Here is a 22,943-nt window from a genome sequence, read left to right as displayed (position 1 = left end):
AATCATTTGATTCTTATAGTCCTTTTTTGCTTCAATTTTTGTAAGTTTTTTTTCTATGATCCTTTACTTTATTTTACACACCATTGTAAAAGAAGAATTATTGTACACACCAGTTAAATTTATTTTAATGGGCCATTCATAAGTCATTATCTAAAGTAATTAAATTTTTCATTAATCTGCTCAATAATATCCCAATAGGATTGATTATGATCTATTTTTATTAATATCCTTGGTAATATCCCTCGGCAGGACCAGATCTCTTATCTTATCAAACTGTGCAGTAATATCCTCGGATGGAGATTGGATTTTCTTAGTTTCATCGTGTACTTTTATTCAACGTTTGAGTTTTTTTTTAATATAGTCGTAACATCTCCGAGCGAGATTGGATTTTCCTAGTCTTATCTGACTTCTACTCAACATTTGATTTTCTGATATAATCGATAACATCCCCGAGTGGGATTGGGCATCATGATTCTGGTTTGATTTTCTAATATAATCGATAACATCCTTGAGTGGGATTGGTTTCTATTTTGGCGATCTTCCGAACCCTTTGGTCTCCTTAAATTTTTTTTATCAGACTTCATTCAACTTCGCTTCTCTCAGTCTCAATCTGACAAAAAAAAAGGAGGCATGTGATGTAGCCCAAGGTAGTTCATGCGAGGGCTGATTGATCCCTCAGGGCAGTCCTTTACACCAAATCATGCTCGACAGCCAGTCGTCATTTACTTGATCAAATTTCATTCAACTTCAATTCTCAGGGGGGGGGGGGGGGGGCATGTAATGGTATCTGAGTTATTTCTTGAGTGACCGATCGAGAAGCGAGACCAACCAATCTTAATTCTAAGTACTCTCGGAGCATTGGTATCTTCCCCGAGCACTAAACATCCATCTTCCAGAATGACATCCTTAGCACTAAATGGGGTTAGTATCCTCGAACACTAAGTGGGGTTAGCATCCCCTCTCAAGCACCAAGTATGGTTAGCATCCCTGAGCACTAGTAGGCTCAACATCCCAGAGCACTAAATGTCCATCTCCAGGATGACATCTCCAAGTACTTAATGCTCATTCAAGGACAACCTATTCGGGCTTGAGAGATGCGTCTTAGGTGCTCGGTTAAATTGGTATTCAACTTTAGCTCTTCCCGATTGAGCAGACAAATGTCGTCCACATGGAGATTCTCTTCAAAGACTATCGCCCTTTGATCCCTAACTGACTCACAAATGGATAGAGGGTGAGTATATGACATTTCACATGGAGATTTTCCCCAATGATTATCCCCTAACTGTGCTTCAGAAAGCTAGCGGACGTGCATTGTCTCCATGGGCATCCTCAAAGGCACAACTCAGTGTCTATCACTCCTCTGTTCCCTAATTATCTCTCTGAGGATACCCCATGGAGATTCCTTTTCACAGGCTACATAACAGTTAAGGAAGGCAGGTTAAAGGTATGATTTTCTTTGCGAAAGCGGGGGCAACTCTTCTCCATTACACTCTCTCTTTCTCTCTCACATCTCTGCAAGCTTTTTCTTGCTACACCTTGATTCTGACTTGAGCATCAGAATAACCGCACCAATAGAGCCGACTAACCTTGACTTACATTTCCTCACAAGCCACAGTGTTTGGCCAACTAGCTAGCAGCATGGAGGCGTTCGAGAGAGGAGGAGCTCGAGTGAGCAAAAATGACACTATCACAGTGCAATCCATATAGGATCATAATTTGTTAACTTATGATTTTGTTACTTGTAAAAATCCAGACGACAAACAAAATTAATTGCGAAGCTTTAAATAGTGCATTGAATGACCAGTAAAAATTCTCAATTCTGGTAAAAAGGAAAGCAGTTAAATATACCCCAGCAGAGACGTTTTTTGCGTCTTCTCCTGGGCAGTGCAGGGCGAAGGTCAACAGCAAGGACGAGAGCTACCAATGTGCCCTCTCAAAGGGGGAGTTTCATGTGCCATGCCTTGTCCTGACCTTGTCATAGGCTCTTTATCCAAGAACACATTAGACAAATACACTTTTTTTTCTGTCCAAGAACAGAAGATGAGAAGGAAACCAAGAGCAGATGATTCAAATAAGTATACAGTTAACAAACAATAAGAAGACAACAGTTGTAAAAGACTGACTCAATCGAACTCATATCTGTTCAAAGAATTCTTAACCCTCAGATTAGTATTCGTTTCAAATGTAAAAGGACAATCAAAATCCGCCCAGTGGTGGTATCTAAGCGGACACAGAAATTGAATCGACATTATATTCAACTAGCATTCATGAACAAAGCGCATAAATCAGTTGTCTACTGAATAAGAATGGCTAGGCCATCAAAACAAAGACGAAAATAAGAAAATGAAATGCAATAAATCAATATAGCTACCTCAATGGATATCTATCTACAACTTTAAAAGAAAAAAAAAAGCCTTTTGTAATTACGATCCTGAATGCTTCTATCTGCAAGCCTTCATAAGATACGTGGATGGGCTCATGGTCATCTCTGAACTCCCTGTTTTTAGAGTTTCTGGTCCCTTGACTGGTGTGCCACATCCGCTGAAATCCAGAACTCGAGCTTCAGTCTGGAGAATAACTCAATGTTAGAAACAAATTAACATTTTATCAAAAACAAAACAAGTGTGTGCCCCTTGTTGTCCCTAAAGTGGCAGACACGCTGGGCGCAAATTACTAATATCCTATGATTAAGGGGAGAAAAACAAAAACACTATATTTTTTTACTGTCCATATTAGCTATCATGTGATATATGATACTCAAATTCTGAATTATAAATTAAATCTAGATATTTCTGCTAAGCTAACAAGCGTCAATTGACATTTAATGACAGGAAATATCACCAAAAAATGTGATATTTGATGATTAACATAGGTTAGATTCTTCTGATTTATCTGGTGCTAAGTCAGATTATAAAGTGAGCTAGTTTATATCTTGCCCAGTGACAACATTTGATTTTGAATGATGAGGGATGTGTATTAACTATAGAGACTTCTCTTCGAGATGTTTGATGTTAAGTAACTTCATGTAGATGAAATTAGTTACAATCTGGAATGCCCATATTTGACATAGCGCGTGCAGCATGTATATTTGTGAATATTGTCTGGCAGTGCATTTTCTTGAACTCAAATGTTCACTACTAAAACAATTTAAATTTGTATCTAAAGCCAAAGTTGATAGTCAAAGGTAACAAATACCATGATATTTGATGGCATATGAAAATTTTTCAGCTCTTTGCCACAGTCAGCATTTTCTTCTGATAATTTCTTGTCCTCCAGCGTTACAGGGCTCCCACTTCTCAGCAACTGCTGGGCCTCTGCAACTACATCAGCAGTGTGTTCGCTGAACTGCCTCAACAGCCCAATGGCATCATAACTTCTATCTCCCGGGCTCATAAAATATCCTAAATCCTAAAATTTGGAGATACGAAATTTGTTGCCTTTTGAAAAATTTATAATCAATATAAAGCCGAAAAGTCCATTTTAGTCATACAAGTTTATATATTATAAGGTCAAGAAGATAGGGGAAAACTAGATCAATTGATTTCCTATGGGGAAAAAAATACAATTAATGACAAAATATAGAGAAAAGAAGGATTTACATATGTTTTTTATTGACTTAGAAAACATCTATAGAGTCCCTATACAACTATAGGAGTGGATGTTGGTACACAAAGAAATATCATGTGACAAAGGGTTTTTAAACAATTACTAATGTTAAAACTACTAAGAATATATAACTGATTTTCTTCTAGCCATAGGTTGATACCAAGGGTCAGCCTTTAGTTGAAATCTACTTTTACCAGATGAACTAACAAATCAAATTCAAGACAACCTCCTTAGTGTATGTTATTAGATGAAATTCAAATCTTGAATTGTGGAGAAAAAAAAGAAACTAAAGACTTAAATTAAATTAAGTAAAACAAAATTGAATATATGTGTAATTGACGAAAAGAACCATTAGAATGGTTCGATATAAAATTCCTACCTACAATCAAAAAGTTCTAAATGTCTTAAATCTACCATGTAATAAGAGGATATGGGCAAAGATTGTAATAGGATAAAGAATTAGTTATCAAAATGAAAGATACTTCTAAACTGTCATGTGATTATCGTGTGCCGCTTAAACCAAGAGGAAAAATGTACAAGAATGTGATATGACTTGCTAGACTTTATGAATTGCAGTGTTAAACTTCAGAAGCAATACATTAATGTAGAAGAGATTAAAAAAAAGCAAAAAATGGACGCATAGAGTTATTAGAAAGGAAATATTTGAAAAATATTACTATTTGATAAAATTTTGACATACATGTATTAGATTAATAGGGTTGTTGGTCAAGTGGGTTTAGTACCACATTAGTACTTTTAGGTTTAGGGTTTTATTATGGTTATCTCATTATTAGAAACAATTATGATATTCCACTTCAACAAATTTCCTCATTATTCCTTTATTATGTGAATTCAATGATGACTATTAAAGAATTTTATAAACAATTGCTCTCTCTTTATTACTTTCTTTACTATATCATAGCTCTTCAACCATCTTAAATTAGGCACCATTTTTTATGACTACTAGCACTATATGTTGAAGGGGAGCCTTGGCGCAATAGTAAAGTTGCTGTTAAGTGACCTGAAGGTCACATATTCGAGTCATGAAAACAATCTCTTGTAAAGCAGGATAAGGTTGCATACAATAGATCCTTCACTAAGACCCCGCATTAGTGGAAGCTTTGTACATCGGGCTGTCATTTTACTTGTGCTATATTAGTGAAAACAATCTCTTGTAAAACAGGATAAGGTTGCGTACAATAGATCTTTCACTAAGACCCCGCATTAGTGGAAGCTTTGTACATCGGGCTGCCATTTTACTTGTGCTATATGTTCTACACATATCTTTTGAATTGCACTATTCATCAAGTGATATATGTAAGATGTATTATGATATTCTATGGTTGCATCAACAAATTTATGAAATATCACTATTATATTGCAGTATAGTAGAAAGTTGATAATGTTCATCTGTATAGATCTTGTTCAACTATATCACATCAACATAACCACCCCATATAGGCCCCATTGCTTTTTGCAGGATAGGATCTAAATCTTGATCTCCTCCATTATTCATCTAAATATAAACTTATAATTTCATACATGGTCAAAGGTTGGATAACAGGACTAGATCTTTAGATATTGGACATCATGCTATTGTAGTATGTATAATGTATTATTTGTTGCATTAGGTGGAATTCAATTGAAATAAAAAAATCAAATGATACTTTAGCTATCAATTTGTTCTTCACCCCCGTATAGGCATCATCAATTCTAATTTGATCACTAGCTTGGTTTGAGAATGCCAACAAATCAATTCTCAGCAATTTTAACTATATGCCTTCATCCCATAGAAAGAAAGAAACGACTAATACTACTCGTGTTGAGGTAATACAAACACTTGCAGTCCTCCCTAATATTGGTGTAGTAGTTAAGCCATTTCTACTAGAGCTAGTTGTATCACCGCTATATTGCATATGTTTCTCATTCCCATTTTCAGCTCAAGGGGCACGAAGAGCTTCTAAAAATTCTTAGTCATTTGGAAAACCTTCAAGCTCAAGGGGCACGAAAACCTTTTGTTGTGCTTTGTGCCGATAGTAAGCATGCAAGAATTTGACAATAGACACAAGATTCCCACGTGATAAACAGAAGGAATCCTATTGACCTATGATGTTGTTGGGATGAATGTATTTGGTGGGGGTATAGGTGTTGCTCTTGTGCTGAAACGGTAAAAAAAAAATTGTATTGAGCAACATGGGTTGGCACCAAAATTCTTAGTTAAACGAGTTGAATCTATTAGCATAGGAGGTGTAAGGGCTATAGGGAGACTAAACAAAGCATTAACGAATATATTTAATTGATTTGAGTACTAATGAAAATTTTCATATAACTCTTAGAAATATAATTGGGACAAGCACAAATTCATGATGATAATGATTAGCAGATTTCATATGCCAACAATCTTAGATATAGGATAAATAAGATAAGGGTAGAGCTGATTTAGCACAAAAGTTATTGTAAGGAACAAAATATTTTTATCTTCAAGTTGTAAAGATGAATTCACTTGGTAGAGAGTATATTTTCTTACAATATAATCCAAGTATGCCTTCACAAAGAGTCGCAAAGAGAAGAAACAGAAGCAAGACAAGCAAATCGCTAAGATGCTTTATTTCTAACCTCAAATGTAAGTTCACTGCTAATTGCATGCCCTGGAAGGAGAGAATTCATAAACCAAGGTGACTTCCATGCTGAAGGAGATTCAATCCCTCTTTTGATGCAAGGGGTATCACCAAAGCTGTTAGGACAAAGTATTGATATTACAAAGAGCATAAACAGAATATATTGTTTCACCACAACATACAAGCACTCTCAGGATGTTCAATTTTCTAACTCTAATCATACTTCTACAGTGACAATTTTACATTTTGTTAGTTGTTTTTGAAAAGAAAATTAGTTCATCTAAACCTAAAAAACTAGGCAGCCTTTTATTGAATAAACCCCCTCATCATATAGAGTATGGTGTACCACAAACACAATATTAGACTAAAAATCACTAATATAAACCTATTCTAACAGACCCCTCAACTGCAACTTGATGTTGATAATGCTCTGCTGCATAGCTTTAGAAAGTTAAGAGTGCCAAAAAACTAGTAAAATATTAACAAGTTGATCTTTAATTGCTCTACCAGGAATAACAGTTATATTTGAAAGAACTACATCCACATGAAAAGCAATCATCTACTGTACTATGCGTGCTTGATTCATTCATAGACAATAATACTACTTGTAATATAAGTTGTTGCTTTATTATGCATTTTTACAGACAAAATTAATCTACATGTTTGCTTTAATGTAAATTGTTCCTCCTTATCAGCACTATACAAAAAGGCAATAAAGTTGCTTATGCATTTTCTTACATATTCAAGTGTGTGATATCATCAATTGTTGAACTGCATTTTCCAACCACTAAAGGAGAAGGCCTTGTTGATTGAACAGAATACTTTGCTATTTCTGGGTCTGAATTAAGGTTCTTATGGGTTTCCACGACACAAGGAGAAAACACAATAGGGAAATCTGCCAATTGAGAACAAGGTTCTATTTGACCATTATTTGGTGCATCTGTAGAATTACTGATAGTTTGAACTTTCAATGACTTTGCACTTGTGATAGACAATTCCTTGGAAGGTCCTTGGTCCCTTGAGTTGCATTCAACAAGTGCACGAGATAGCTGTCACAAGAAAACAATTCAAAGGATTATTTCTCAGTTTAATGTTGAAAACCACAAGAGAAACTGGCTCACTCTAATTTCGGTTAAAAATACAAAACATTGATGATATTTACCCATTGATCGGCAAACCCAACTCATATTTTTGATGCACCGATATTTAACACCAAAAAACTGAATGGGTTAGGAAAATTTTGAGCATTGTCATGTTAAAATAATCGAGTGAATTTGTCCCAACATTGTTCCATGTGTCATGAACATTGTTGCTCGTGTGCCTTATTTTCCAAGTGCTCATTAAATGAAACTGGACTTTTAATCAAATCAAATGGATTGTAGTTATACTAAATAGAGTAGCAAAATTGGCGGTTATACTCACCATTCTTTATACAAAGAAGAGGTCAATTTGCATGGATAAAGGGATATGATTAGACCCAATGTTGACTGATGCCCACTAAAATTTAATTGGTTATGCCACCTATTGGGCACCAAGACTGCATTTCAGTGCACATGATTATTTCTGCATTAACTTAATGACTTAGTGGGTACCTTTACAAAAACAATGATATTGGGAGGTGTGTGGTAAGAAGTCATCTTACTAGATTTCAAGTAATTTTGCAAATAGCAGTTTGAAAATCAACTATCATGAATAATCACATTTTTGTTTAATAACCTAAGTATTAAGGCCATATCTGAGTTTGAAACCTTCGGAAATTTAACTCATGAAACTGTTCCCCTAAGTAGGCTACCACATTAAAGAACCTTAAATAGATAGAAATCATCTTGAATTTAACTGAGGAAGATATTATGGTAGAACACTCAATCTACTTTTAAATACTTAATAAAGCAGATAAGGAAGGCAAAGTGCAAAGTAAACAATAAGAAAAAGGCATAAGACAAGAACTTGAAATTCCAGAGATAGAAGATGCTTTTCTCAATAGATTTACACTTACTCAAAAATTTACACCAGCATTTTGTTGAAAACAATTTATAACAATCGATTAGTTACATAATTTAACAGTTTTTTAAAAAATAACTATCACCCTCTTTTTACTTTATTTTCAATACTAGTTACAGGCCAAAAGGGTTACTAATCTTATAGTGGATATACTTGAAGGTAGTGAAGTATATCTACACAGTTAAAGAAATTGTCAATACATATAACACACAACAAAATTCAAATGGTACATGAACTTACTATCCTTCTTGAAGCACCAGCATTAAATTTGGTTGTAGCACTTAAAGTTGTCAGAGAGGATGTCCCTATACCAGCACTGTTAGTTGCATGATCAGCAAAATGCATTATGTTTTCTTTGTCATCATCCAAAGAAGGTACATTCTGCTGATTATCAGAAGGACAACTAAAGGCCACCTCAGCACAATTGAGAGAGGTCTTGTTAAGAATAACTTCATTGCTCATATTAATCTCAGAACATTTGTCATCATGATTCAAAGGAAATGAACATGAGGTACCAACCATATGTTTACCAGGTTTCTTGTCAGCTCTCTGTTCCACTAGAGGCGATGATAATTCACGTTGTCGCTTCTTCATAATAGATGGTGTAGACATGAAACTTTTGGCAGCATTTTTTAGAAGGGCATCAGCTGAGTCATCATGAGAAGGTGAATCCCAAAAGCTATATGATCTAGAACAATTAGGGGACATCATTAATTGACGAATTCCAAGAGGACTATATTCTTGCTGAAGATTTCCAGAGGATATGAGATCACAGCTGAAGAATGGAATCTCTGAGCTTGGTAAGCATGGAGGTTCATAAAACAAAGCTCCAGACTCTGTCATATCTGCTGACAACATATCTACAGACTGTACATTTTTGTCCACATCTCTGGGTGTACACTTTAGATCAGGAGTACCAGAAACCATATCTTTGGTATGTGTCTGCTTTGCAACGCCAATCTCCTGCCCCTTATCTTCCAGCAGAGTAACCTTAGGCTGACTGCTATCAATGGGGCACATTGAAGAGCAACTGGGATAAGCAACATCATCATATGAAATGACTTCCTGATCTTGAGCTCCAACAGTGACTTCTCTGGTTTCAAGAGTATAACATCCATATAGACTTTCATGGACAGTGGTTTGGTAAGGAGGTGCTAGGGCCATCAAATTGTTGTTGCAATGGGAAATTCCAAGCATGCCACACGAGCTTCCAGGATATACTTGATTGGAAAGAATAGTCAAATTTTTATAAGATTCAGAAATTAAAGAGTTACAGGAATTCACAGCAGAGGAGTCCGAATTTAAAAAATCTGAAACACCAAGGTCAATAGGAATTTCCTCTATAGTTCCCTGACTAAAATCTGAACCATAAAGGCAGTTGTCAAAGCAACCAACCTCACATATGTTAACATTATTCTGCTTCTCATGATCTAACAAATTTGGCCATACAGAGGATTCATTTGTGTTGTTTCGAATACAAAGGTTATGGTATTCTGACATTTCTTCTAAATCCAATGATTTCTGGGAAACTTCTACTGAAGAATTATTTGATAATTTGTATGCTCTCATTTCTTCAGCATTTGTTTCGGGTATATTTTCAGGTATTAAGCTTGGAGATGTAGAAACTTCATATTGTACTTCAGGAACAACACATGTATATTCATTAATGCACATGGCAAAATGGGAGTCCTGAAACTCTTCTCTACTAATGTTTCTATTATTTTTCTTGTCATCACCAATTGGTACTTTATTGACCAGTTCATCAGATTGGGAGCAGCACAAATTGGCAGATGATGTTTGGCTACATTCTAATGAATCCTCAACTTCTAACCTTTCTTTTCTATAACTCTCATTGCATGTCTGTCCATCAACTGACAGAGAATTTTCAGCATCAGGAAGCCCTTTAAACTGAGAAAGCAATCCTGATGCAAGGTATGAACTTATTTTCTTCTTTACTGAACTATTCCAGTGATTCTTTATTGCATTGTCCGTCCTGATGGTGCAGATGCAATAAAACATTATAAAAAATACAGCTGTTTATCAAGAAAGTGATATAGTTTCATTTTGATGAACTAAAGGTTCAAATGAGCATATATTGAATGAAAGAAATGCATAATCATAATATGATGTCCAGGCCAACATTGTATATAAATATTACACCATTATATGGTTAACAAAGCCTGAAGTAGAACAAATTTTGTGAAATTTTTTTCTTCCAGGAGTATGCTGTACATAGAGAAATAAGATAATGAACAAAGCTGCCTTAAGAAGCCAACCCAGATTAAATAATAGCAGAAATATATTCAATTACTCCTTGAAATGTAGCTATAGTTGTTAGACAAACAGCATCAAATGGACAAACATAACCTTTAAAGAATTTGACTAATAAATATAGACCAACTCAAAACAACCAGAAACAAACAAAGGAGGAAAACTAAGAGTTTATTCTCACCTGCCTGGTAAGTACTTTGTTAACTCTGCCCATTTATTTCCATGTGTTTGATGAACACGAATCAGTGCTATTTCCTCTTTTTGTGTCCATGGTTCCCTATTAATGGAAGGATTAAGATGATTATGCCACCTGCAATTAATTCCACAAAATGTTAGTTTCATCATGAGTTCTGTAATATAAAATCAAACTGATGATGTTAAAAGAACAATAATCACAAAATCTCACAAAATTCTAGGATATATTTATCTTCCGCATGTACTCATCTTTCAAAAGGAGGAAAATAGTTGCTAAAGGAACACTCATGAACATAAATTTAAAAATAAATAGAAAATATTACGTGATGTAGATAAGGGAACTGGTCCGAAGGTCACAAAATCTATTCGTGCTATTAGAGACTCAGAGCAGGTGTATTTGTTTGGGTCACAGATGCAGTATGTTGTATTCAGATGGTTAAGCATATTTATGAGGCCTAGGTTTGTTAGAGGCAGTTGACAAGCACAGGCAGTCTTTTTTATTCGGGTGGTAAAACATATTTACAAGGCTTAGGTTATTATAGGAGGTAGTTTGCAGGCACTCCCATGATCCCATATACACCGTTACCATCTCTGTTATATTGATATGTAGAAGTATTGTTTCCTCATGACAGCTTAAAGTTGTCTTATATACTAGAAAGGACAACCAGATATTGATTCCACGACTTAATGGAGATACACTTTTGCAAGTTGCAAATTTTAACAGATTTAATATGATCAACGATGCTGGAAACAGTTCTTTGTGATTCTCTCAATGCTAGTAGAAACTTATGTTCGCCGAAAGGCATCATATTGATTTCCAAACTCCTCACTACAGGGTCAAGTTCTTTGGATAGGTAGAAAAATGATCCATAATACAATAAATAAATGGGTTAAATAAATTAAATCAATCCAGAGCAAATCTATTATCTAATTTTAGTTTACCTTGTTAATAGAATTTAAACTTTGCCCGAGTGTTAATGAGCAAGTGTTGATAGTAAACTGCCTCCAATCATGACTCTAAGTTTCTTATATAGGCTTTACAAATTCATAATATAAATCGATTCTATATTATTTAGACAAAATACATCAAGTCCATCTCTAAAAGTAATAGAAAGTAGAACATTAAATACAAACACACTGCAGATCTGATAAGGATATAAATGTTTGAACTGGTCTAAAGTCTAAACCAATGGGTTCTCTTCCACATCATCAAACTCATAATATACAGACAATATCAACAAAAGTAACTTCCGTCAAGTTCAAGAAACAAACAGCAGAATTCAACCTTGGCATGTTCAAGTCCAATTGAATTTAGGCGGATAAAGTATATGGCTGGTACTAGAAACAGAGCCATAATTTTTTTGTCTTTATTGAGCAATGATCACCCGCTACCATCAACTACAGGTGGAAGGTGAGTTGATATGGTTGTGCCTTTTAAGGTAACTGAAGTGTTCAATTGTCAGTTTATCAGACAACCTAAGGACCAAAAGAAAAAGAAATTTTTAGAGTTTTAATAATATTCTGACCAAAATAATGTTGTAGAAAATGAGATAATCTCAATTCTCCAGAGGAAACAAGATCCACTATGGTAATAGAATTTTATTGATAAAACTGAAAAATGTTCTTTGAGCAAGCATTTATCTTTCACATTTCAAAACACTTTTTCACACCATGAAATCAGTTTGACTATTTCCCAAAAAACATTACCTACAGGATTTTGTAAAGGTGACAGAATTTATAAGGTAGTGCTCTAAGTACTTTACCTTTCCCTGCATTGCTTTCCAATTCGTCCAGGTAATGCTTGTGCAATTGCCGACCATTTCTTGGGTCCAAGCTTATTTACCATTTCAATTATAATTTCATCTTCCTATGATAGTGAAAAATAAGAATATACCTATTTAGTCCTAGAGAAAATTTCAACGAAGGAGCAAAAGTAGATTTTGTCATGCTGATCAACAAAATATTCTCACCTCCTTTGACCATGGTCCTTTCACAAGATCTGGATTCAAAACTTTTTGCCACCTATGTAGGCATTGGACATCAGTCCGGTCTGGAAAGCATTCAGCTGCAGGTCAAGAGAAACAAAGAAAATACGTGCTTAAGTCTAAGAAAGAATACATAACAAGAACCAAACAAAAATTGAAAGCCAGTACTAGACAAAGAGACATTAAAATTTTATTAAATCTGTAGAAAATAATCAAATCTTTCCTTATGGAGAGTCAATAAAATCATGGGTGATATAGAAACTAATCAAATCTTTCCTTATGGAGAGTCAATCAAATCACAAGTGAAAAATGATATAATTAGATTGATTTGGTTGAGAATAATTTATTTTTGATAAAATATTTATTTATTTATTTATTATTCTTTCCTTATTTATTAATTCTCATTGTATAAAAGTGTATCCTTGGTTCATAATAAAATTGTGTGAGAATTTTTTCATGGTATCAGAGCGATGGTCCTCTCTATAAACAAACACATGCAATTCTTCTCCTCCGAAGACAACCACGATGTCTATGGATTCTTCCACTCAATCTACAGCTGGAAAACCTTCTGTTGTTGTCTCTTCTTTTTTCGAAAGCAACTTCTCATCCTTGCAACTTACTGCCCATAAGTTAAATGACCATAATTATTTTCAATGGGCTTAGTCAGTAAAGATAGTCATCTGCAACAGAGGGAAGTTGGGTTATCTTATGGGTGACTCCTCTCAGCCCACATCAAGCAATGCATCGTACTAGACATGGTTGGCCGAGAATTCAATTGTGCTTGCCTGGCTAATTAATTCCATGGAACCTAACATTAGTCGTCGTTATCTCTGGTTCAAGATGGCCAAGGAGGTGTGGGACGCAGCTTGAAAGATGTATTCCGATCTAGGCAATACTTCTCAGATCTTTGAGTTACGATCGAAGCTGAAAGAATTAAAACAAGATTCAAATTTTGTAACATAATACTTCTCTAATCTTCAAGATCTTTGGCAGGAATTTAATCTATTTTTTCAAGAAGATTCAATATGCACTGATTGTAATATCAAAATTCGCCACAATATTGAAAAGGAGTGTGTGTTTGATTTTTTGGCTGGTTTTAATCGTAATTTAGATGAGGTACGTGGTTGTATAGTTGCATGTGATCCATTCCCATCCCCTAAAGAGACCTTTGTAGAAGTTCGACGGGAAGAACCCCGTCGTAAGGTTATACTTACTGATGAGGTTATAACACCACAATCCATTACAACAAACGTTTCAGCATTAGTTTCTACAAAAAATTCCATGCCAAATCAACGTAAAAATAAACTTCTTTGGTGTGAACATTGCTAGGTCATACCAAAGATAAATATTGGGAAATATATGAGAAACCAGTAAATTGTCAACCTCAAAAAAGGAATGAAGTTCATGGATTTCATAATCAATTGAGCCAAGAAAAATTTGCTATCTCCGGTGTTCTTGTCCCCTTCACCAAAGAACAGATTGAACAATATTGCAAATTCTTCAACCAAATGGCCCTCAATGCGTCTTTCAACTCTAATGTTGGTTTGTGCTCCATGACTAAATCTGGTAAACTCAATTCTCCTTTTTGTAAGCATTCAACGATCCCTTAGATCATTGATTCTGGGGCCTTTGACCATATGACAAGTGATTCAAGTCTTTTTTCTTTCTATTATCCCTGTTCTCGCCAGATTACTATTAGGATTGTTGATGGATCATTAACTGTAGTTGTTGGTATAAGCGATATTCAATTGTCTCAGCATATTATCTTGAAATCTATTTTTCACAATATACCTGCTCTAAAATGCAATCTAATTTCTGTTAGCAAAGTCACCCTTGATAATCAGTGTTTTGCTAAATTCTTACCCTTCTTGTGTCTTTTTCAGAACCTACTATCAAGGCAGACAATTGACAATGCTAGAATTCACGAATGTCTTTATTATTTCAAGGATAAAAATGATCGGTCTGTGCTGTCTCATGTGGCTTTTTTTTATTCTAGTAATAGGGAAATAATGTCCTCGCACTATCGTCTTGGTCATCCTAGTTTTGATTATAAGCGTCAATTTCCTTCATTGTTTACAAAAAAAGATCATTTGAGTTTCAATTGTGAAGTGTGTCAACTAGCTAAACATACTCGCACCCATTTTTCTCCCAAACGATATAAACCATCTACTCCATTTTCATTAATTCATAGTGATATCTGGGATCCCTCACAAATTCACACTTCTCATAGGAAAAGATGGTTTATCTCATTTTTTGATGATCATACACGAGTTACTTGGGTTTATCTTCTTAAGGACAAGTCTGAAACCAGTAATATCTTTAAAGCCTTCCACAAAATAATTCAAACCCAATTCTAAATAAATATCCAAATTCTTAGAACCGACAATGGCAAATAATATTTCAATGTCATTTTAGGTGACTATTTAGTGGAAAATGAAATTGTTCACTAAAGTTCATATATCAATACTGCACAACAAAATGTAGTTTCTGAGCATAAAAATTGTCATTTGTTAGAGGTTGCTCGTGCCCTTATATTCACCATGCATGTTCCAAAATATTTATGGGGTGATTCAATCCTCACAGCCACATATTTTATCAATCGTCTTCCTAGTCGCTCCATAAACTTTGTCACACCTTTATCTCTTCTCACCCAAACATATCCACAAATTTTCAACTTCAATAATCTACCATTAAAGACATTTGGATGTATGACTTCTATGCATATCCATGCCCATAAGCGCAACAAACTTGACCCTTAAGCCCTTAAAACTATCTTTGTCGAGTATTCTCCTACTCAAAAAGGTTATCGACGTTATTGTTCGCAAACAAATAAAATATATGTTACTTGTGATGTCACCTTTTTTGAAGGTACCTCGTATTTCTCTCACACTTTACCTCAAGAGGGAAAGGATGATGAAGTTTTAAAGTTGATGGAAGAGGAGAACTAGAGTGTGTCGCAGCTTGACCGTGTCACACCACATGACCGTGGTAGTGATGATCACGATCTCTAGGATCCAACACGGCCTGACCGTGTTACATCACACAGTCGTGGTGATGACTGTTGTGACAGTAGAACTCCCTCAAAGGACAATGAAGATACTCTTCTTGTCCTTAGTTTTAAATTGGACACCATACCTCCTTCCATGCCCAATCCTATCCAAGTCAATCCTCAAATTAGTCAAATAGGGGAGTATCGAGTAAAAAATCAAATATCCTAGTTTATTCAAGGAGAAAGACTTCTCAAGCTAATGAAGAAATTGTGAATTCTAGTCACAGCCAAGAAAATGAACCGATGGTAGAATTCTATAACGAGTCAAGTATATTTTTCGATCTTGATATTCCTATTGCAATCAGAAAGGGCGTCTGATCCCATCCTAAATATCTCATCTCAAACTTTATCTCCTATTTTAATCTATCCTCCATATTTCATGCTTTCTCTTCAAAATTATCTAGTGAATTAATTCTCAAATCTATCATGGAGGCACTAACTATTCCTAAATGGAAGACTACTATTCTTAAAGAAATGCATGCTTTCAAATAGAATAATACCTGAGATTTGGTAGAATTACTATAAGGGAAAGTGTTGTTGATTGTAAATGAGTTTTCACGAGATGGTTCAATTGAAAGACACAAGGCTCGTCTGATGGCTAGAGGAACTTATGAAATTGATTATACCGAGACTTTTGTTTCGGTTGCCAAACTTAATACTTTCAAACTTCTTCTATCATTGGCGGCTAATCTAGATTGTTCATTATATCAACTTGATATAAAAAATATCTTTCTCAATGGAGAGCTTAAAGAGGAGGTTTATATGAATCAACCTCCGAGATTCGAAAAAAAATTGGGTGGTAAAAATGTATGCAAGATCAACAAATCTCTTTAGGTTTAAAACAGTCACCTCGTGTCTGGTTCGATCGATTCTCCAAGGTAATCAAGAACTTCGGATATATTCAAGAACAAGCAGATCATACATTATTCGTCATTCTTATAGTGTATGTTGATGATATCATCATCGCTGCGAATGATAATAAAGAATTGGAAAAAATCAAGAAAATGATGGCACGAGAATTTGAAGTCAAAAAATGATCTTGGAACATTGAGATATTTTTTGAGAATGAAGATTGCTCGAAACAAAAAAGGTATTTCAATCTCTTATTTAGATCTGTTAAAAGAAACTGACATGTTGGGATGCAAGCTAAGTAACATGCCAATTGAATTAGGGAATAAGAGAAAAATATTTGAAGGAAACACGGTTGACAAAGATAATTATCAGCGTCTTGTTGGAAAACTCATATATCTCTCACATATACGCCCAAATATTGCCTTTGCAGTTAGTCTAGTAAGTCAATATATGCAGTCACCATGTTAAGGTCATTTAAATGCAGCATACAAAATTTTGAGATATCTGAAATAAATTCCTGGAAAAGATCTGTTCTTTACAAAAACTGAGGATAGAAGAGTGTGTGCATACACTAATGCAGATTGGGCAAGATCAATTGATGATAAGAAGTCAACTTCTGGGTATTGTACGATGGTATGGGGGAATTTAGTGACATGGTGTAGCAAAAAGAGTAATGTTACGCTGCAGGAAACTGCAGCAGGACAGACACATAGGAAGTGGGACCCACCTGCATGCAGGTGGGTCCCACTTCCCTGGCTGTGTCTGTCCTAGTTTCCTACCGCAGTTTCCTGCAGCGTAACATTACTCTAGCAAAAAATAATCTATGGTTGCAAGAAGTAGTGCTGAAGTGGAATACAGAACTATGGTTCATGGAATTTGTGAATCCATTTGGATCAAAAGAGTGATGAAAGATTTGAAAATTCAAATTGAAGATACTAGTATGCTACTTCATTGTGATAATAAATCAGCTATCAGTATAGCTCACAATCCAATTCATCATGATCGAACATAACATGTAGAGGTTGATCGTCACTTCATTAGAGAAAAGGTGGATGAAGACATTATCGGTATTGAGTATATTCCTACATCTCACCAACTAGCCGATCTTCTTACAAAAGGATTATCTGAACAAGCTTATAAATTTCTTGAAGACAAGTTTGGTCTCATCAATATATATAGTCAAGCTTTAGGGGGAGTGCAGAAAATAATCAAATCTTTCCTTATGGAGAGTTAATCAAATCGTGGATGATATAGAAACTAACCAAATCTTTTCTTATGGAGAGTCAATTAAATCATGAGTAAAAAGGGATATAATTAGATTGATTTGGTCGAGAATAATTTATTTTTGATAAAATATTTTTTTATTTTTTTAATTCTTTCCTTATTTAGTAATTCTCATTGTATAAAAGTGTATCCTTGATTCATGAATAAAATTGTTTGAGAATTTTTCAAAATTAGATATTAATTGGATAATAAAATAAAGAAAAGAAACTAAGGCAACAAGAAATTTTAAATATATAAGAAGCATAAAGCAAAGTCTGAAAATTTTGAAACTGAAGCGAATAGATTATGAACATTACAACAATAACATCTTCAAATCTATGTTTTAAGCATTTGAAACACGACAACTATGATTAGTATCATTCAAATAATATGTGAAAATAATATGTAAAAGGTGTGATCTTGAAAATGTATTTAGCAAACATCAACGAAGATAGAATTAATAGAATAAAGAGTGATTGAAATCAAAGAGTTTCTTGGGGCCCCTACAATAATCATACACTTAGTGTAAAAGAAAATTTGTATACAATTGTTGTCACAACTCAATCATATGAGGAAAAAACTAATACATATAAAGACTAGATATCTTGGCTTGGCTTTATTATTCACAAGGAGATATTGATATAGATATTATTAATGACTAAAATGGAAAGGACTATTTAGACTCTTGGGTGATTATCATATGTCCCTAGGCTACAAAGGAGTCATGTACTACCATCATCACAGCCCACACAAGTGAGACATCTCCTTGGGACCAAAAGTCTAACTCTTACCCTAAAATCATTCATAATTAACATGTAATGCCCAAAAATAGCTCTTACATCACACATGAACCCTTTCAAATGCATCACTATGCTTAGGCTTAGAGAAAGGTTTAAAATGTCAATTTGTGTTGAAGTTTTGGTTTATAACCGACACGATACAGTTTTAGTCTTGTATCGTGCCGTGTCAATATGATTTCAGAATTTTTTTAAATAAAAATATATCAATTAAAAATATTTTTATTAATATTTGATTGTTATAGATGCTTACTATTAAGTTATATTTAATATGTTGAATATTGAGTTCAAGTTTTGATATTATCTCATGAAACGTTTGATGCTTATTGATCAAAAGTCAACTTAGGGTTAGATGAAGTCCACCAAGTAGACATGGGAGGATTAAGTAGGTTTAAAATGGATTTAATTTGGATTTATTTTGATCAGTTTAAAATCAAACCAAATTTATATATATTGAATAATTTAATTCATAGTAGTATATTTTAGATGATTCGAAGTATATTTATTTAATTTTTTATTTTTCCTAACAATTTGTTTCCTCCATCTTAAAGAGTTTGTTTTTCTTTGTTTACCTTGTCGACAGATAGAGGGAAAAAATTAACAATCCTTTAAGAGATTTTTTCTCTATTTATCTTGTGCACGAATAAAGGAGGGAAAATTTAACTATCCAAAGAGGTTAAGAAGTATTTTTCTCTCTATTTACCTCGTGGACGAATGAAGGAGGGGAAAAAATAATGATGGAGGGAACAAAATTTAACAAATAGAGGAGAAAAAAATAAGAGAGGAGAAGAAATAGGGAAAGGAATTGAAATTAATTGCCTAAAATAAATAACGAAAATGGGGGAAAAACACAACCTCATAGAGGCCATTGTGAGGCCGTAGCAGCCTCATGGCTCTAAACTATGTCACTGCCATCGTCGGTCAGTGAGCAAAACGGTAAATTCCGCCTGTGCCGACCAACACGGCTTGACATTTTATACCATGCTTAGAAGTTTGGTCCACTTTAATACCAATTATAATGACATACTATTCCATTAACTTTGTAGGTTCACAAAGAGGCACAAAATACTAAGCTAAGTTAATAGAAGTTCACTCAACCTATAAAATTGTCTCGTTAGCCCATGACTCACTAAATTGGTGTGTCAAAATGCCCATCAATTGAGTCTTTAGTTCCTCGTCAATCACCAAGTCCAAAGCATTGTCCAAAAATCACCTCTAGTTGGTTGCATGTGTTACCCAATGACTGCTCTGCCAACACCCAAGCAACCCAATGTTCTTTAATATATAATAATATTAGTTCACTAATATATGCTAATAAACCAACTTAATTAATCAATAGCTCCCCTAAACTAGGGTGTTATAGTATTCACTATTTAGGATAACTTCCTCGCCAAGATCCAAACTCCAAATCATGGTCTAAATTCATTCCTATGGATGGTGGCCTACTGATAGTTCCATCATCATACATACATTCTCTCCAAGCACCTCATTATGTCTAAAATTAGATATGTTTTTATGTAAAAAGGTCACAACCTTTATATGGGAACTAACTCATTAGCTTTGTTAGGTTTAGCCACAAGCCTAAGCAAGCTAAAGCCTAATTTAATAAAAGCTCTTTTAAGTATGTAAATCCCTTTTTAAAAGTCCACAACTATCCATGTGGAATTAGCGAAATTGTCACAAATCACAATCGTATTACAATGAATCATACTTCATAAGTCAAAGTATTAGCCAATTATAATTAATGCATTCAAAGACTAGTGTAGCATAAATGAAAGGGCTAAGATGAATGTGTTTAATTACTAAAATGACTAAATAATAAATGCTATAAATTGGGAGAAATTATATGTATCTAATAGACAATAGAGTATAAAACATGGAAAAAATTAATATGGTATAGAGATGTTCTAAACATAACCAATAAATTATATAGTGAGATCAAGTTGAGGGAATTAGAGTTGAAGATGTCAGAAACAGAAAGAAACTAAACAAAACTCTATTAGATGTAAATAAACATGATTTAAATGATTAGATTAATAGTATGAATATAGCCCTAAATACTTAAATAGAATAGTGGAATAGGACCAATGTAACTTATCCTACAAAGTCAAGCCACATAACTTGTTGAAATCTTCTTGAAAATATATTTGCATTGGGTACTTGAATTTCTTTTTTATCGGTTAACAATTTCTCTAGAGTCTTGAAAATGATCGAGACACAAGCATAGAATGTGGTACATAATATGAGATGTTGACAATACTCCACTAAGTTTATATGAGAATGAAAAACATAATTTATTCTAACACCAACCATTGTCTATTATAGTAATAGCATACCTATCTTTTTCCAATTTTTGCCATTAAAATTCTCAACTGCTTTACTCAATATATTGTCCTGCATGCAAAAGAAATATTCAGAAAAAAGAACAAGCAAGCAGACATTACATACATCACTAAGATGCCAAAGGACAAGAGAAAACCCTTTTTATCACAAGGAAAATAAACCACAAGAATTTTTGTCACTATTAAACAAGTGACATGCAATCATAACATCAGCAATTCAGATTGCTGATGTGTTTAATCATCATCACTAGTCAATATGGTATAGAAAATAAAAGAAAGATTAAACTAATGAATAAGCATATCATTTCTCAAATGTTAGCAGTTCCTAAACATCTAAGAGGTTGCAAGGCCAAAGAATAAGTATGGACATTGAATTTTTAGAAATCATCCAGAAAGCAAAGATGAAGAGTATGACAACAAAGTCAAATAAGCACTATTACAAGTCATTGAAATTTGGAGGCTCTCGCAATCACTTATAAGTTGTAATCTTCAGAATCAGACTAGCAACAATCAGAAAATGCATTTAAGATGATTTATAATAATATGGGTAGGATATTGAATGATGGTTGAATGTATCATTAGAGATAAGGACCCAATAAAAACACTCTCTTAACAGAAGAGATAATGATGCTAGACAATAGACATGCTGACATGAAATCTACGAAGGATGGTAAATCAAAAAAATCCATTATAACATATAGTTCAAAAACACAAATAAGTTGACAACCTAGCTGAAAGTTTCAAGGAAAGTACCACATATATGCAAATTGCAGGCAAATGTGCAAGATTTCAGATAAAAAATCATTAAGTACAATATTTGTAAGACAAATAAACAATAATATTTAAAAATGTAGCAAATAATCAATTGTGCTATTTTACCATCAGAATCTTACCTCCTCAGGTGTCCACTGCCCTTTGGTTGATCGACGTGCTGGACCAGTAGTCCTCCTAAAATAATTTTGTAAAAAGATAATCAGGTATTTTCCATTTTGTAATTCAAAAGGAGGCTTTTCAACATTGATAGAATCGGGACTTGGCAATTCAAAAGGAAGCATTTCAACAATGATAGAATCAGAAATTATGTAAAAAGGAACTTCAAATGAAAAGGAGGTTCTTGCAAATGCAATGAGGACAAAGAAATATGCAAAAGCAAGACAGGCAGTGAATATATACCCATTCAAGGATCTTTGCTTCTGAATTTCATAGCCATTCACATCATGAACAGCGCTGGATGAAGATACTTCACCAGTCTGGACTCTTTTTCCTTTATCACTCACCATTCTTACTTACTAAAGCCTCAACACTGGTTGTCCAATCCAAATTTGGTAGCTCTGATGATGGATTAACTTCCAAATCATCGGAAAGAGATTCCCCAAGCACGGGAAAAATCATAGGTAGTAGAATCAAGGCAAGAAAAACATCAACACGCCGCAGAAACCAACGATTCTGCAGGGAAATTGAGAATGTGAATTAGTATCCAAGTGCAAAACATAACATTCAAAGGAAAACTCCAAGAAATTCAAGAATGGAGAAAGAAAAGATTTTACCAATTTAATCAGAAAATTAAAAACAAAGAAAAGCCTAAATTAGAGACATGACTACATAAATCGCAAGTTGATAAGTTGAGCTAACAAAATCATATTAAAAATCACGACATGGCAAACATATTCCAATTCATCCCAACATAATCCGAGTCAACGCATCCTTCCAAAACCCAGAAAATAGACCCGCAAGAACCGATCGGTTAAAATCACTCAGAAAAAAAAACATCGAAACGTAAATTGCGTCAACTCCACCAAGAACTCCCGTTCCAGACCCTCATCCGCCTAAAGCACGAACAGAAACCCTAATCGCGAACGCGTGGAAACCATCCAAACGCGACGAAAAGTAAGACGATAAGTGACACCTTGCAGACGGAACAGAAGAACAATGAAGCCGATCAATTTGCTTCAGAATCTTCAGAT

The 22,943-nt window shown here is 34.3% G+C and overlaps 1 protein-coding gene across 1 annotated transcript; it reads right to left on the bottom strand.

The window, feature by feature from the left end:
* Positions 1-2,441: 2,441 nt before the first annotated feature.
* On the bottom strand, positions 2,442-22,259 carry LOC141811877 (transcription factor MYB3R-1-like). The gene is made up of 11 exons (XM_074699949.1): positions 22,153-22,259; positions 21,873-21,927; positions 20,974-21,031; positions 12,662-12,756; positions 12,455-12,558; positions 10,678-10,806; positions 8,466-10,218; positions 6,963-7,273; positions 6,223-6,340; positions 3,196-3,408; positions 2,442-2,567 (listed from the first exon to the last, which is right to left on the bottom strand). The coding sequence occupies exons 1-11, from the start codon at positions 22,257-22,259 to the stop codon at positions 2,442-2,444; spliced, it is 3,069 nt and encodes a 1,022-aa protein (XP_074556050.1).
* Between the last annotated feature and the right edge of the window lie 684 nt (positions 22,260-22,943).

This window comes from Curcuma longa, chromosome 17, assembly GCF_044706935.1.
Source record: "Curcuma longa cultivar G26 ecotype Majalengka, Jawa Barat chromosome 17, ITB_CL_G26_1.1, whole genome shotgun sequence".
Lineage (NCBI taxonomy): Eukaryota > Viridiplantae > Streptophyta > Magnoliopsida > Zingiberales > Zingiberaceae > Curcuma > Curcuma longa.
This window is presented reverse-complemented; position numbering and strand designations above follow the sequence as displayed.

Bases quoted from the DNA above. Each gene is read 5' to 3' on its own strand.
- LOC141811877 (XM_074699949.1), bottom strand. From the start codon at position 22,259: ATGGTGAGTGATAAAGGAAAAAGAGTCCAGACTGGTGAAGTATCTTCA. The intron at 21,032-21,872 runs GTAAGATTCTGA...TTTTGCATGCAG, and splicing joins GGCAGTGGACACCTGAGGAG to GACAATATATTGAGTAAAGC. The intron at 10,219-10,677 runs GTGAGAATAAAC...CTGCACCATCAG, and splicing joins ACAAAGTACTTACCAGGCAG to GACGGACAATGCAATAAAGA.